The sequence below is a fragment of the Grus americana genome, chromosome 7, assembly GCF_028858705.1.
Source record: "Grus americana isolate bGruAme1 chromosome 7, bGruAme1.mat, whole genome shotgun sequence".
Lineage (NCBI taxonomy): Eukaryota > Metazoa > Chordata > Aves > Gruiformes > Gruidae > Grus > Grus americana.
Window position 1 is genome coordinate 8,015,768 of NC_072858.1, and position 17,387 is coordinate 8,033,154.

Here is a 17,387-nt window from a genome sequence, read left to right on the forward strand (position 1 = left end):
GAGTAATACTCTGCTATGGATAAGACAAATTGGTCAGAAAGTGCTTGTACTTTGAGAATACAAACAATTATGACTCAAGCGTATGACGCACACTCAGGAGATTGAATCTGAATTTATACCATTAAACTAGTGTACCTAAATTGAGAGTGCAAAAAACACTTAAACTGCTAATCCATTTGCAGCATGCCTAAGATGTCCCTGATTTTTACTTCTGGTTAACAAGTCAGCCCACTAGAGATGCAGACATTTTCTTAATGAGGTAGTTAACTGCCTTAAAAGCCATTCAAAACCTTTAATCTCCCTGAGCAGTGCAAACCCAACGGGATTTTTAACCTTCCCCTCTCTAATTATTGTATCTGAACATTATACACAGTGAGGGACGTTAGCATTTACAGGACCCTTGTGAAGCAGAAGACCTCTTATCCCAGCTTAGATGTGGAGAAATGTGGCATGATGCCTTGACCGGTTGCCCCAAGGTGTCAGAGCACAGAGCTAACTCTGCCATCCCAACCAACCACCTACCCACCTTTCCCTGTTAGCATCAGGATCACAAGTTCCCATCTTAGCAAATAAAGCAAGGAAAATACCAAATTCCTTGGGGTAAGGGAGAGCGAATCAAAATTCCAGATCCTTTTCACTAAAAAAGCAACAGCTTCAGAACTGAAGCAATTAACATTTAAGCAGTGTATTCCTAGTGCATCAGGAAAGCTGCTTTTGGACTGATGTGGACTCATAGGCCAGATAAAAGGCTGAATTTAGAGTTGGTATTTGGGAGTCAGCTCTGAGAAAGCCAAATTTGGTCTGCAAGGGAAATAAAGCAGGAGGAGAAGAGGCTGAGGTTAGAGAACATCAGCATCATCTGTACTGTCAAAGCACTGGGCGGTCTCTGTCCCAGGAGGCAGAGACCCTGGGTGCTGTACCCAACCCCGCCAGTAACCCACCACAGGGACCTTCTCAGATCCTGGGTGTCGATGCCTGGTGGGAGCAGGACAAGTCACCCAGAGCAGCTGGTGAGAGCAGGAGGGATTGGAACAAAGAGGGTCTTTATGTTTCTACCCCTCCATACATCCTTCCTTTCCCTGCCTCCTGCTGTGTCCAGCTGCACTGGACTGAAGATGGGAAGGGGAAACAGGAGGCACTGGCAGTGCCTGCAGGCACGTGCAGGGAAGCAAGAGGCAAAAAAAGCCAGGGCAGTAAAGGTAAGGGCTCCCTGACACACACTGTCCTGATTCCAGGCTATCCATTCCTGACTTCTTCACCCCTTTAGGGCTCTGAGACTGCGCAGCCCTGCTTTACAGAGCCCCAAAACATCAGCTGAAACAGCTTCAGAGAAGAGAAAAGCTGCAGAAGTTGAATACCGTGTGAATGAGTTAGAAAATGGGAACAAAGTCCATCCCTGCTCTTAGCAGACATGGGAGATGGTCAAAACAGTGGGATCCATGGTCTTTGGTACCTTTTATCTTCTGTGGCTACAACCAGCTTGGCATGGGCAGCTAAGTCCTAGCGAAGCGCAGTCCTTGAAATCTGTCCCCTGGTCATATTTTGTGGTTTAAACCAAGTTCTGTCATAGATTAGGCCTTGGCAGGAATTACATTATTCTCCAAAAAACTACTTTATATGCTAGATGAACCTCACCTTGCAGTACCCGCTTTAAGCACTGTAAGGGACAAGGTGCTGAATGAGGTGAATGATAGATCCGATCTCTTACAACAGACAGGGTAATGGTCATTCCCTAAGACCACCAAGAAACAGCGAACCCAAAAAATGCCTGGAATAATTGATTTCTTGGACAACCAGGTTAGGATTAAGGAACAAAACTGTAAAATTTATAATCACTTTTCAGATATTTTATGAACATTAAAAAGGGCCAGGCTTAATTACAGACTTCAGAATAAACATTCAACAAAATGCAACGCAAAGAGGCAAACTTCCCTTGAGACGGAAAGACTCATTAGACAAATGACACGCGTAATACCAAATGCCATTCACCGTTCAACCCAGACCTTTTCTGAAATATAACCCACACTCTAGAGACCAAACTCACTCCTTCTTCAAACACAAAGAAAGTTCAGTGTTATGCCCTACACCTGCCTGCGACGTGCTGGCAATCCCTCCCTCTGAAAGCCTTGGCACTATTCACTTGCCTCATAGAAAGTTTCACGGCCACATCCCACTGCCTTAGCAAGCAGCCACAAGCCATTAGTGTCCTCTCAGCTGGAAGGACACCTTCATTTCTAAGTTTCTGCCTGTTATGTTTCTACTGGTATATTCATCCTGTAAAACCAACAGTTTATTTTTTTCTTTGAGCTTTACGTAAACGAAACCAGAAAATGACAATATTGTTAAACCAGCTCAGCCTGAGGCATTCCAGGATGCCAGGTGTAACACTAGCAGTTGGTTTAAAGGAAAAAAAAAAAAAAAAAAAAGGATCTGATACCTGCTGCAATAATGATATACGGGTCCTTCAAAAGTGTCAGTAACGGTGTCCCCTTCTGACTCTGTGAAACAAAAGCTCGGGATTAGGAAAGGCAGAGTGTCATCCATTGCCTAGAGTGTTTTACCTTAATACTTACTTCTGCTTGTGCTCTGGATGGCTGCAGAACAAATAATTGAACAGCTGCAAAAAGAAATCAATACTGTAACATTTCTTCAAGCAGGGGGTTAGATGGCAGTAATATGAAAGGGATGTGCTGCACGGTGATATCGACTCTTCATATTTACTGACCTCCGTCTAACAGAGCTAGTGCTGCCAGCACCAGGAAAGGAGAACTCTTCCCCACAAACTCATACATGACGCTCCCAAAAGGTGGGCCCACTGCCAGGGAGAAAGAAAGGACACAGCTGAGAAGCCACATCTCTGACTCTGAACATCCTCTGCAAGCGTTTGGGCATCCTGCTACTGGCACTCAGTGACCAAAGAGCTCAAAATCCCCACAAAGCTCATTGATCATGACAATAACCATACTCTTCACTCCCCAAAATACTCTTCCATGTGAACAAAAGACAAACATCTCAGAGATTATTGCCCGACATAGATTTCCGTGTAAGAAATGTGCTGCTGTGGGAAAAACTATTCTTAACATGCACCATGAATCTAACCTGGAGACGGCACAGTAACATTAAGCTCGATGGGACTCTTCTGCTGCTTTTGTAGACCACAAGTACATGCTTTGGGAAGGCAGAGGGGGGGTGGGGTTCTCTTGCCAGCAGAGCCTCTAATTCACTGACCTAATACTCCCATAGCAAGGCCTCCTAGTGCAATTCCCATTGCGTTGCCTCTCTCTTCATCATCTGTATACACACTGGCGAGCATACCCATCCCTAAAATGTAAAAACAAACAAAAAAAACAACAACAAAAACCAAACCAAAAAAAAAAGCACAACACAAAATTAGGCATCTGTGTACTACAGTTTATGGTCATCATTTGCCAGCCCTACTAAACCTTACACAGAGATGACAGCAGGTATCTGTATGTGTGTATATATACATATACATATATGTATATTCCCTCCCCAGAGAACTCACTTTAAAGCAAAAGGGGGTTTGGCAATGTAAAGGGTCTCCAAGACCACGTTCTATTGTACAGTATTACTCAGGTAATTTAATGATGCCTTGATTTGCTGGATTCTTTGTCCCTGTCCTTGTCACAGAGCTTTTAGATTATGCTTTTCAACTAGCAGAAACAAAGCTTTTGACAAGTATTCACTATCTGTTATTTATAGTCTGGTGCTTGACACAAAGGTCTGGTGACCACTCACAGCTCTACCTGTGGTCAGCGCTAGCTGTGCTCTGGGCATGAGGTATTACGCACAGCTGCTCACTTGGAAAATGAGTATTTCAAGTTCAGCATTCAAAATTAAAGGATTCTTTTGACCTTTATCTTCATGTGCCTCACTTCTGCATTTGATGATGAACCTTCATTTTACAAAACATGAAGCCTTATTCATCTGTTTTTGTGAAGTACTCAGACACTGTAGATGTAAATGCTGCAGAGGAGTCCTCACAGAAATTAATAATTCTGTTTTCAAGTCAAGGTTTAAGTAGGACTCAGTAAATACGGTCCACAGCTACACAGAAAAAGAAAACAAAATATTGCATGATTGATCATTAAATGAATACCATCCATCACGTGCATCAAAAGAGCAGAGGTCCTGCGTGGATTAGCATGCTTACTGAAAATTGTGGATGACATCAAATTGTTTGCACAAACAGCTGAAGAGCAAGTTAGAGAACGACATCAGAATTCACAATGAATTTGTGAGAGTAGGGGAAATATTCTGGAAAAAAATAGGAGGCAATACAAAGAAGATAAGCAAAGCTTTACACTTTGGTAGGAATGATTATGTGCACAAATCCAGAAGGGGTAAACGACTCGTTGGCAGCAATACTACAGAAAACTCCCTTTGCCTGTGAGAGACGTGAATTGACTCTCGCTGCTGTTGGCCCTTGCAAGGAGTCAGAGCTTCTTCCGAGCGCTGGGTCTGGTTCTGGTGCAACACAGGAAGAAAGGTGGGGGTGCCTGGGCACTACCCAGAGAAGGGCAATCAGGGTGAGCAAAGGCTTAGCAAAATGTCTGTGAGGAACAACTGCAGGACTTCCGACTTAAAACCAGAGAGGAGAAAACCCATGTGAGATGTGATTAATAGTCTTGCAATAAGAAAAAGAGCCACAAAGATAAAGAAACTGTTTTTCATGTTGTTTCGAGTACCGGAAGCAGAAAGGGGTTTACATGACACTAAGGAGGCTTTAGATGAGACATCAGAAAAAAACTTCCTGACAGTAAAGGTACTTAAGCACAAAGCTAGATGCTGAGGATATTTCTGGAGGCTTCTGAGAACATGCCTGTCAAATATGCATGAGGAATGACAAACAGCTGATCCTGCCTTCAGGATAGGGGTGGACTAGATGGTCTCTCGGCCTTTTCTGCTCTATTTTGTAGGTTGTCTGTGAAAAAGGTCATGTACTCCTCCAAGAGCTGTATCTCAAGGTGCTCACTGCACAGGGACTGAGTTAAAGCTGAACAATAGTTTTGATTCTGGCACGTCTTCCCTTTGGAAAGCGTGACTGGTAACCTCAACCAGTACAAGGAAAAAAGATAGATTTTCTTGGCTCTACCCCTCCTGCTTGTCTTTGCCTTCCCCATCGCTGGCTCCTCATACCAGCCCCTGCCTGCTCCCTTAGCCACATCCCCACTCTTCCCACTACTCATCCAGGCTTAAATTTCTCGGCTTAACTAGTCCTTGTTGTGCAGCTTCAACCCCATCCTGAGCATCAGGTGCTTCTTGCTCCAAGTTCAAATGCTCGGTCTGGGGTGTTGCATCTGCCCCAAGCAGCACTGCCCAGATGTGGGCTGGTGCAAAATCCCTCAAAAAGGAACCCAGGAGGAATCCAGCTGCCAAATTCTTGTTAAGTTTCTATAGAGTGTATGTGAACCCTGTCAGTCCAACTTGGAAGGGGGAATTTTCTTGAGGAAGCCAAAAGACACGTTCTTGACAAAACACTATTCACCTCCCTTCCCAAGCCAAATTTATATTTCTGCTGCCACTGATATCCACAGGATATTTGTCCAAGAAAAGACTGCAAAATGTTCTAACATGAACAAAACATATTTTCTCCAGTCTCCGAAATTGTTGAATAATTTGGGCTGAAAACCCATACTCCATTTCATCTGGTCATTTAAAAATTAGAACCTTGTATTAGAAACCTGGTACAGGCAAACCAAGTCTAAACTGGCAGACAGCATGGTAAATCCTTGAAAACAACGTTTTATAACAGAAATTTCAGTAACAGACAGAGCTGCTATCCCTACTATAATAAGTACCAACATAAGTTCCCAATGACCTTTAAAATGGCTAAAAATGAATTTAAAACGTTGAAGACGCAGATGCAGAAATCCCAAGGAGAGCGCAGTTCATTTACTGCTCTACCTTACTGCAACCCAAATACCAAGGCATTTGCTTTTGAGCTACTTTATATGACAGGGACAGACAAAACATGAAATTGATTTAATTGCATATTTTTGTATTAATTATCAAAACTACAGACAAAATACAGTTCAGAGAATGACTAAAAAAATGATAGAATTGGTGATCTGCATTTTAGTCTATCATCTTTTCTCTTACCTGCTACCGAAGAACAAGAGGAACCCACTCCTTGAAGGGACCTGGCAATAAACAGTAATGTGTAGCTTCCAGAGAAGGCAAACACTACAGAAAAACACAGAGGTAATTTTTTTAAATTAGGTTAACTCTAACTAGGTTTAAAAGTTAGGTTTCTTGAAACTATCACAAAAACTTCATACAATTTAGTCCAGTGTTTACAGTGACTTGTGCCACTTTCAATGCTAACTGCATTATTTTCTCTTATTGCATTTAGATGTGTCAGTGTTGAATTGCTCTCAGGTGTCTAAGCCTCCTGGTAACACAGAATGCAAGCGCACAAGCAGTTTTAACTAATTACTTAGGATTTGATTACATCCTGCTCTGCTTCAGCTGAGCACAGAAGGAGTAATAAGACTTTTCTTCCCAGCCTCGCCTCCCCACACTGCTTCATCTAGGGCTGCCCAGCCTGAAGCTCCAGGCATTCAAGAAAAGCAGGATTTAACTAACACACATGCACCTGCATGTATGCATGCACGCACCAATGTTTCCTCCAATAAATAAATGGGTGGAGGGAGATTTTACCCTGATGTTGCGCGCTCCGCAGCAGATGCTGGGCAGCACCGCTGGCTGAAGGTGCATTAAGGCAGCTTCACCTCTCCAAGGGCTGTAGCAGGTTCCTGATCCTCCCAACAGCAGACCACCAGAGAAAGTGCACCTGAGGAGATGCCTCTAGCTCTCCCCAAGAGATTTTACCCCACTCTGCTTTTTGGGACAGAGCTCCTGGATGCTGCACTCATCAGTCCAGCCAAATTCCACATCCACAACACTGGAAAGTAGGAGTGTCCCAGAAACCCAAGTACATCTCTGCTTGTAGAACCTGTGTCATGGTCAGGGTCATGAAATCCACAGTGAGTTTTTAAAAACTTTTTTCAGCTCCTATCTCAGCCACCTCGGGAATTTTGCCAGACAGGTTATAGCTGGAGGAAGCTGTTACGCACCAACTAAACACAAGATCCACATGCGCTTCTCCCACATGCCCTGTGGCACCGTGCCTCTTGGGCTTTTCATCAGGTCTTACAAAAATCCCTACCCATGTGGACTGAGAAAAATCAAGAAAAATAAAGGAAGTAAGGATGTCAGCAGATCAACAGTACTTCCCTCTGCCATGAATCAGGCTCACTATTCTTATCTCCATCCCAACCAAAATTTGTCTAACATGTTCCTAAAATGCAGAGCTGTCAGTAACTCTAAGACCAGGTAATCTCCAGCACTTTAGTCTCCTTGATGATACAGTTTTAAGATTGTTATTCCTTCTCTTATGTACAGGGGACATGGAAAAGTGTTTGTTCCCTTCCTTTTTGTGATAGACTCTGACACATCTCACATCTGCCTTCTGGAGCTAACCTGGTTCTTTCACCATTCCTCACAGGCCTCCAATGATCCTTGATGTTCTCCTTTCTACTCTTTCCATCTGGGCCACAATTTTAAGTGCCATGCCAAAAACAAACATAAAACAGCAGCTGAAGCCTTATCAATGCCATTAGAGCAGACAAATTATCTCAGCTGACTTGCAGGCTATGCTCCTGTTTGCACATCCCACAGTGATGTTTAACAACGCCGTGATACTGTTGACTCATATTCTACTCATGAGCCACTGCAGCCTCATGATCTTTCTGATAAGCCCCTACGATAGCTAGTTGTTAAGGATCCTGCAAGACAGCCCTCTCATGGCTGATAGCCCTCCCACGGCTATCTGTTTAAAGCTGTTCGAGCATCACTTCAGATTACAAGAACCTGAGAGAAAGATTCAGCTAAGGAAGAGATTTGCCAAGGTGGGATGGAAGGTGAATTCCTTAGAGCACGTTCGTAAGAGCGTACTTGTCAAATCTCATCAGCACCACCACCCACATGGAGCAGGCACTCTTAAATTTTCCTTGGAAATCAGTCCCTCTACATCGAGAAGAATTTCTAGAGATGATTATTATAGATCATTTATTTAAAAGTTGCATCTGGGCCAGACCAAATAACACGTGGACACTTACTGATTGTTGACACAAACATGATGCAGAAGCCAGCAAACAGTGGAATCTGGTAGCCTATTCTGGAAAACAAAATGAACATTCACATTTCTGTGATTGTCTCACTGACATTTTGAGTTAGACTTAACTCACACGAGCACACACACTGCAAAAACCCAACCTGTAGTTCCTTGGTAGGCTTTGAACCATTTATTGCAGACCGCATGATCAAATTTGTCCATGTTACAATTGGCTTTTCATCTGGCACAGCAGACTTTGTATCTGAAATCCCGGGAAGAAATCATTTCCTCATTAGAATCGGATTGCCCTGTTCTCGTTCCACCATAACTGTTCCCAATAAAGCCCCTCTGGGCCTCCATGGGGTTGCCACGAATAAGAGAAGGGAAGATTTGTCTGAGCATGCTGAGCTTTGAAATATCCCAGTAGTGTTCCAATGCTCATCTGCTTCCATCCTCATGAGACAAGGACTATAATGAGACACGGTCAAACCAATGGCTTTTTTAATAGGAAAATTTGTCATCAGCTTTCTTGGGAGTTCTGCCTCAGTCAGGAGCACTGGAAGCATCCCAAAGAGCCTGAGAATAATATTTTTGCTCTCCATGGGTTTAGGAGTAAAAATGGAGCTGACAAAGCTTTCTTCATCAGCCCACTTCTTCACTAGGACTCTAAACAGCCTGCAGAAATGCCTGGTTGCTATAAGTATTTGCAGGTTTCCAGGAAATAAAGGATTTTTCTGTCTGGAAAGCAAACACATATTTTCAGCAGCTAAATACGAATTTTCAACAAAAAAATTCACAATATACTATTTTTCATGCCATTAAAAATCTACCTTAGAATCAAAACCACTACCCAGGTAGCTCTAAAGAATCTGTATATTCTATTCAGCACACTTTATTCACAACTCTTTTTTGGTAAGATTCTGCATCTTAAATGTATTTGTATTATTTAATGGCCAAATTCTTCAACAATGGATGATGCTTTTCAAAGGAGTACTGATCGACTTCAACTTCCAGTGCCCATTTTGACACTGTTGGGCATTTATATTGGCAATATTGGCTTAAGTAGGTCAATCAAATAATGGAAGAGTGTATAATTCCTTTTTATTTTTAATAATTGCAGTCCTGACATAGGTAAACCAACCTAATTATTCTAAGCTTTGTTTTTTCATTAATATAATTTTTATACAGGTAAGGACCATGGATAATGGAAAACTCTCTGAAGTGCACGGCTCGATGTTCATTATGTGTCTTGTTGTAGCATTTGAGTTTTGTGAATGAAAGAAATCTAGCATGCACATTTCCACACGCCACAGAAATCTCTAATGAAGAACAATTTTGCCTTAAATATCATCACTACATTAAAACATGACAAAAACATAGTGCACAGATTCTTCTGGTTGAATTTGTAAGTGGGTGTTACAAACATCCAGCACAGACTAGTCACTCGTGTGGAACTTAACTGGACAGGTATCTCCAAAGCAAATTAAATCCCTGGCACTATCACAGACTTCCTCTGTGGCCTTATGATAAACATTTTTAATGTTTCAGAACTTTGATATCTGGTCTGTAAGAGAACAATACTACTTTTCGTCTGCTTTATTTAAAGTGGATGATTTTTCTAAGCCTATCTCTTCTCTTACTGTGTGTATAGTAACTATTGTACAATGGGATGCCAATCTCCACTGACGTTTCTATGTACACAAGGAAATAAAAAATTATCCTCCCCTGTTCCTAACTTCTTGCCTGCCTCAGAGCTGAGATAGGCACTTCCCCTCCCAGTCAGTTCAGGTAGAACAGGTCACAGACAGTTTGACCATAACTGCTTTTATTTTTAATTTTTCATTTAAAGCAAGCACTGATATTAGTACAGATCAAAAAAACCCACCATCTTCAACTGCTGTTGGTGAGTGATATCATCTTTCTCTGTGGGACTAGGCAAGCAGAAGTTGAATGTCCTTATGCCTTCTTCCATTGCTAAGTAAAGCAGCGTCCATCAAGGCCATCCCAGAGGTATCTAGGATGGACGCTGTGGGAGGAGAAGTCTAATTTTTAGTAGAGAAATCAAGCAACTCTTAGACTTGACACAGGGGCCATGAGACAGCAATTTGCTTCTGCTACAAGCACACTGAAATAAAATTCAGTTATTTGCATGAAGACAAATGCCATCCAAAGTGGCTCCCACGTTCATGTTTCCATCACTAGATCAGAGACATGAGCTGTGAGATCTTCCTCCTCTAAATGTTAATGAGTTAAAGAGAAGGGCTGGCATACTACTTCTGTAACCTTAACCAAAGGAGAAACCTCTATCAAGGTTTCTCTTCTTCCAATTGGCTTCCTACACTTGGAAAGCTTCTGGTGGTTGAAAGCTGTAAGAAAACAAGTATTTTGGAAGTCTCTTTTAATGCTCAATGAAATACTGTTCAAGCACTGTTCTTAATTTTTGCATCTGCAGATATTACTCCTCCTTTATCTTGGACAGAGTCATAGCAAGGAGTGAAGCAATACATAGCAGAGGGTGATGAAGGCAGAACTAGAGCAGAACTCGGTTCTACTCTTGCTACCCAGCAGACCATGAGGCTTTATGGCACATACCGAGGTCTAACATATACCTTTTCCTCCACATAGAAATTACTAATTTCAGAACTAGACTTTATGGGGGTACAGCTAGTCCTTTCGGTCAAAGTCCACGTTGCCAGTGATCCATACAAGATGATGCAAAGGTATACAGGTCAGCACAGGACATGCATTTAAAAAAATCATTATAATTCTCTGAAAAGCTAAAAAATTGCCTGGAGCTTCACCCACAATTTGGAGATGCACGATTGTGGTATGCTGCCCCTGCATGAGACCACTGAACCTCTAGAAGTCGTGGTTGCTCTTGCTCGGGGGACAGTCTTACCCACATCCAGCTGACATTTAGTTACATATGCAGATTGTCTTTTCCTGCACAAACTTAGCAAACCCTGCCTCCTCCTGAAATAGCAGCGCTAATTAGTTGGAGGTTGTGCTATCACAAACGTCTAATCTGCAGCTGCATCCCCTGATCTATCCAATAGATATTAGAGAGCACAGACTGGGAGTTGTCTGCTGAACAGTTACACTATGTACTATAAATACTTACGAAAAGGAGAGGCACTAACTGTAACAGCCAACTACTCAGTGATTCTGTCCCTTGGTCCTGGGCCATTCATGTTCTTCCCGTGTGAAACCTGTGAATATGCAGTTTCTACTTCTTGGCCATGACACGACATGTTCCGTGCCGGTTATCTCTACATTTTGTTCCTCTGCATGTGTGTAACACAAAAGAATATTACAGCCTGTCTTGTCTCTTCTTTTTTCTCATTACCACGCTCAAGCATGTCATTTTCTCTGGCACTCCTTTCAAAAACCTCCAAGAGAATCCGAAACAAGGTCCAGCAGGTTTCACCAAGGCTACCAGCAGCTAAAAGTGCTTCTTACAGGTATTTCTGACCTCTGAAAAAGCCGAAGTCATTAGTTGAAGGAGGGAGAGGAAAGGCTGCCACTGATGGAGAACGCCTAAATTACTCTGTTTCAGTGCCATGCTGACCCCAGATTGCAGGACTGTTTGGAAGTGGATTACACCCATTAATAAGGTTACCCTACAATAAAACAACTGATCGATGGGTCCTGTGCAGCAGTAAAATAAAGGTTACACTGACCAGGATAGCAGCTGTGGATGATTAAAGCCTATTAATCCATCCATTACAGTGCTGCAAATCCACTGATCTCAACCTTGTTATACAGCCACGCTGGCACCACTGCGAGCACCCCTTGTTAAGGCTGTCCCAGTTGGCAGTCTGGCTATCTTCTTCACTCCCAGCAAAGACTGGGAGGACATACGGGAAGAAGAATATTTTCCTCAAGGTTACGAACCAGCTAACTGCTGAATGTGTGTGAAGGTAAGGAAGAAGGTACAGGGACGTGGTCCCCGTGCTCTCCACCCACAGGCTCTGTGCAGGGCAGGCAGAGGGGCTTTGTCCAACCCGCAGAACCGGTCATTTGAATCACCTGCCAAAACCTGAACCTGAAAGCTTATATATGGACTGACCTGTAATTCAGCACTTACAAATGCTACGTATCTCTCTGCCTCACTCTCTGCATGTACATTGCCATGCTCCTAGCCACTCACTCTCCTCCAAAGAAGTTCAAAGCTGTAGCCATACTGGTGTAAAAATAATGATGAAAATAGCTGTTAATTTTTTAATGTTTTTTGAGGCCAATATGGATAAGCACAAGGATACAACTATGTATTTTTTCATACTGGTAAATAAAGGGAGGGAGCGATAGGGCAGGCGAGACATTCAGTGGCTCTAGTGGCCCGTGGGGCTGGCACAGCTGGGTTCACAGCCTCCTCCACAGAGCTCCTAAGAGCTTGAAAAAGTAATGGAGCAAATCAGTAACTTACAGAGGGCACAGCAGCCTTTTGCCCGCTTTCCTCACTGCAAAGGATTAGGCAGAGCCTTCATTCTCCCTTTGCCAATACATCCTCCTCACAAAGTGCCCTGTATCGCGTGCTGTGCTATTTGTACAGTTTCTTACCAATTTCACTACAAGGAGAAACATAATGTGCATCTGAGTCACAGAATCTTATCAGCTCTGCCCTGAAGCAGTGCCACGGTGGGAAGTGTGTTGTTGACATCCTACGGCAAAGCCATCACCTAGCGCTTCCTTTGCTTGGACTTTGTTAGACCGAAGGTAAATTGTGTTGTTTCGTGAATTGCAAACCAGTTCACTAAGTCAAGTGTGTGTTTTGTCTGGTACTCCACAGAAAAAGCTGGGCTTTAAATAAGGAGTATTTTTTAGCAGAACTTACTTCTTGAATTAAAACAATTTTGAAATTTATTTTTAAAAATCCACAGCTCCAGTAGTTATAGAAAAAGGGGGAAAACAGCCTACAAAACTTCCAGAAAACCTAAAATAAAGTAACAACTGGCACAGACTCACATGAATAGAACATCCTGTTGCATCCTGTACAAACTCAAGCACTCAAAGCCAGTGCGTACCGAAAGCCAGGAACTCCATACTCGATTAAAACTCTAAACCACTCTGATTATATTTGACTGAAAAATAAAAACCATGAACACAGTGTGCTACCTATTTGCAGAAGGGTACCTTACCAAACTGTGCACACTAATCTTGAACTAAGCAACCCATTCTCCTTCAACTGTGATATTTTGCTGAAATTTTGCAAAAGTATTAACGGCAAAAATAATTTTCACTAAGCACTTTATCAGTAGTAAGGAAGAGTCTTTATAATGATAACTCAGATATCTTCTGTTTCGTTTATAATAATCTCAATTTTCACACTGCTTTTAACTGATCATATACACATTGCTATTAGGAAATGTCAACTTTAGGGGCTTTTTTTGCCAGTGACTTCTACAGTTAAATGATAAATGTGTCAACTGATAGTTCCCGCTCAACATTTCTCAGGAGAAAGGCAGATCCTGGTAACCAAGATACAAATAACGCATGAAACAAAACCAGTTACTCTTAAATCTCATTTAGAGCCACTTTGCCACTAAGGTGCTCATTTCTGCTGTATGAGAGGAGTCTGTTGCACAGGACGCTGGGGCGATGTGCTCCTTGATTTTCCTTTTCCAACTTGTTGGGCGCCTGAGCTTGCAAAGCTGCCCCTGTGATTGCAGACACACACTAAGCCCCGTGAAAAAAAAACCCAAAAAACAACCAAAACCACACCTGTAGGATGTTTCCAGGAGGAAATCTCAGCTCACCCCACTGATGTTCACACTAGTGTGTTGCCAACCCTGCTCCTAACAGCAGCGAAGGGAGATGCTGCAAGAACACCTACTGCCAAACCTGCCGCTGGCTCCAGGGCAGAGGTGTTTCCCCTGGAGCTGGCAGAGGCAGCACCAGGCTCCCACCCTGAGATGCGCAGGCACACGGAGAGGCATCGGCAGGGACACGCACCCCCTTACTTGGGCAGACGTCTATCAAAGAAAGAGCGGAGATCATATCTACAGTATGACGTAACTGCGCTACTGAAAAAGCCGTCGACGACATGGAACGTATTGTTGCTTTTCTCCTGGTTTGGCAGGTTGTGGAAATTATGTTACTAACAGAGAAAAGTAAATATCAACAGGGCAATAATTTAGACATTTAGGAAAATATAGAATACCTAAAGAACTCTTGTGAAAATATTATTTGATGTTATGTTACTGTGCCTGTGGATGACCTATCATATCCTCACAAAACGATACAGAAAATCCAGGTAACAAAAATCTGTTTTCCTCCTCAACTTGCAGCAATATTTGTGGGAAAGTAACTTTGCCACGGCATACTTATATCTATGTAGGTGGTATGCAGTAGGAGATAAGGTGAAATGAGAGAGGAATGGAACTGTCTATCTCATTTAAAGCTTTTGTGTGTAGATCAGTTCCACAGATTGAATACACATTTTGAATTCGTAGCACTGTGCGTCAAACCACCGCTTAGCCCTCCATTGGATACTCATCTATCAGATTGAAATTAAACACTCAGACAACATATATAAGCTGAAAGGTAGTTTTGGCTTCAAAACCTGAAATATATAGCATTAAAAGGTGTTGGTTGTTTTGGTTATTGCCACATATGATAAGCACTGACTGCTTAAACAAACGTGTTTGACAAGGACAAATTCCTGGAGCACATCATTTTCTGAAAGAAAAATTCTTCTTCGTAAAAATAGCTTAAATAAGAAATACGAAACTTAGTGGCCTGACTAAATACAATTTGGAGTTTATTTCCTGCGCAGATTGATCTCTTGTTTGGTTTGGGAGGACTGCGGCTGCTTCTGTGGGGAACAGTGACACAAAATGCTAACAATAAAATCAAATTCATTATTAACATCAGAAATTTAAATGATATTATAACTACTTTTTAGTCTCCATGTAAACATCATTAGTGATCAGATTTTGGGGGGGCAGTGGTTATAAGTCATTGATATTGGTGCTTATACCCTTGATCCTGGCTCAAATAGATTTTCCATAATGTACCATTTAAACATGTTTTGTTCAAGATATCATATATATGCGAGAATTTGGACAGAACAATTTGATGGCTGGGCTAGAGCATGTACTGATAGAAATCTGTGATCCACTGGACTCAGTGATGATCAGCAAAATTTGACACCTGATCATTTTTCACTGAAGTCCATGCGAATTTCCCACTGATTCTTACCTCAAATGACTCAGAATCAATGAATACCAAATGGCACCAAGAGGTGCGAGTCTCTATGAGAGCAAGGGAGGGATCCGAACCCTGCCTACAGCTTCAATATCACATTTGCCTAATGTAGATGTAACAGATAGATCATCAGTTCACAGTGCTTCGTAAATACTGAGCTGTAGCATGTTTTGGCTCCATATAGCTGTATTGAAGAAATTTCAACACCATTTCAGAAAAAGTTTCTGTAAGAACGAAAGATCTCAGGAGCTGAAGGAAAAGTGTACAATACCGGATATATCAAATGGTGCAGCTTACCAATTTATTCTGCAAAGGGAGTAGGCATTTAGAAGACACGTTCATCAAATGTACTTCACTAAAATGTTCCTCCAGATACAGTGAGAAGGCCAGTAAGTCAGGGCCACAATAGAATTAAAAACACGTGGTTTGAAATACTAGTCCGGACTAAAACTTCAGTATAAAATCCTAGCCGAGTAACGTAGCAGAAATAACATACCTGTTTGTCAGCGGCCCTATGAAGGGGTTAGTGATTAGCTGCACTGTTGCTTTGGAAGCAAACAAGAGCCCGACTTGAACATTTTCATTCAGCAGGTCCTTATCTTCCTTAGGGCAGTCAGACGGGGAAGGAGTCACATTTACTATCATTTGTTCTGTCTGAGTATGATGCAACTCTCTGGGCTGTGTCTTATCAGATTCATTTCCAGTAACCATTGTTGAGTTGTCATAGTAGGAGAAGATGCTCTGAAAATTGTCCATCGTTGGTGAGACTGCATTAGGCTTAGTAGTCTGGATTTCTGTGGCATTTTTCTCATGTTTGATGCTGTAAAGGTAACTGGGAATTATTGGCACTGGAAAAACAAATAGAATATATTGGCATCTTACTATCAGGTTATTTTTAAATGGAATCACCAAATTTTCTTGTTCGCTTTGCCATTGATTAGAAAATACAAGGCTTTCCTACAGAGCACATTAGTAAGGATTTTGAACAGTGGAAACACAGAACTAAAATAGGAGTTTACTCATGGGAAAAAATACAACCATAACTCAGAAGTGCAGTTTAAAATAAAAAGTTCTCTTACATTAGTCTTTATTTTTTGCCAGTTTTCATAAAGGTAAGATTTTCTATACAGACATCATTCAGAAAGCAAAATATAAGAAGTATCAAAACACATGTCTGAAGAGTCTCTTTGCTGCACGACTGTGAAGCATGATTTAGATTGTGAAAACATGAAAGATGAGAAAAGCATTGAAACTATTGTTAAACCAAAATATTGAAAATGTAATAAAACACATCTCTAAAATAAACCACAAAATCATTGATAAGTAACAGCCCTAAGAAGGAAAAAACCATAACACTCCTATATTAAGTAATCAGAACTCATATATTGATGTTGGCATATCTCACTACTTTTTTTAAAATTTACATTGAAAAGATCATCCAGAAGGGACCTGCTTTGTATGCTTTAGGATCTTAGCTGCAATTTAATTGCATCAATATGTATCTCATAAATTTGCATTTCAGAATTTGTAAAAAAAGATGTCAGGTTCATTCAATTTAACACTAGTGACAGAACCACCCCTCTTTGTCTTGCATCTCTTCCTAAAAAAAGCCCACTCTTTCAGTAAGTCTGCAAACTATAATAATTTCTAGGGCTTCTTGCATACATATTACTGAACAACTCATGAAATGTTAACTTTATAAGAAAGTATATGCATGTAAAAAAAAAAAATCCAAACATCAACTTGCTAAAAATATGTATGTTTTTAGCTAATGTCTACATTGTGGTATCAGCTTTTAAGCTGAAGTCCCTCAAGACATTCAGGAGTCTGATTCAGAAGCTGACACTGCAGCATCGTCCGAGAGCCGGCTCTGCACAGCCCGATTCCCTTCCGACAGAGGCATGGGCATTCGTGTGTGTGCGTGTGTGTCCATGAACCACTAGTTTCTCTGAACCTTCTTCTTTAAATTCATATAAACATTTGAATATGAGGAACTTCTAAAACCACCAGTGGAAAATGTTCAAGCGTTTGGAGTAGATTC

General features: G+C 41.7%; 1 protein-coding gene across 2 annotated transcripts in view; it reads right to left on the reverse strand.

Annotated features, from left to right (window-relative positions):
• Window positions 1–17,387, reverse strand: part of SLC18A2 (solute carrier family 18 member A2) — a 30,803-nt gene that overhangs the window by 12,357 nt on the left and 1,059 nt on the right. For both annotated transcript variants that reach the window (XM_054832739.1, XM_054832738.1), the window contains exons 3-9: window positions 15,843–16,194; window positions 8,145–8,203; window positions 6,124–6,207; window positions 3,229–3,321; window positions 2,726–2,815; window positions 2,574–2,617; window positions 2,438–2,498 (exon numbers count right to left, since the gene is read on the reverse strand). In XM_054832739.1, coding sequence (XP_054688714.1) covers window positions 2,438–2,498; window positions 2,574–2,617; window positions 2,726–2,815; window positions 3,229–3,321; window positions 6,124–6,207; window positions 8,145–8,203; window positions 15,843–16,194 — 783 coding nt within the window. The remainder of the gene's footprint in view (window positions 1–2,437; window positions 2,499–2,573; window positions 2,618–2,725; window positions 2,816–3,228; window positions 3,322–6,123; window positions 6,208–8,144; window positions 8,204–15,842; window positions 16,195–17,387) is intronic.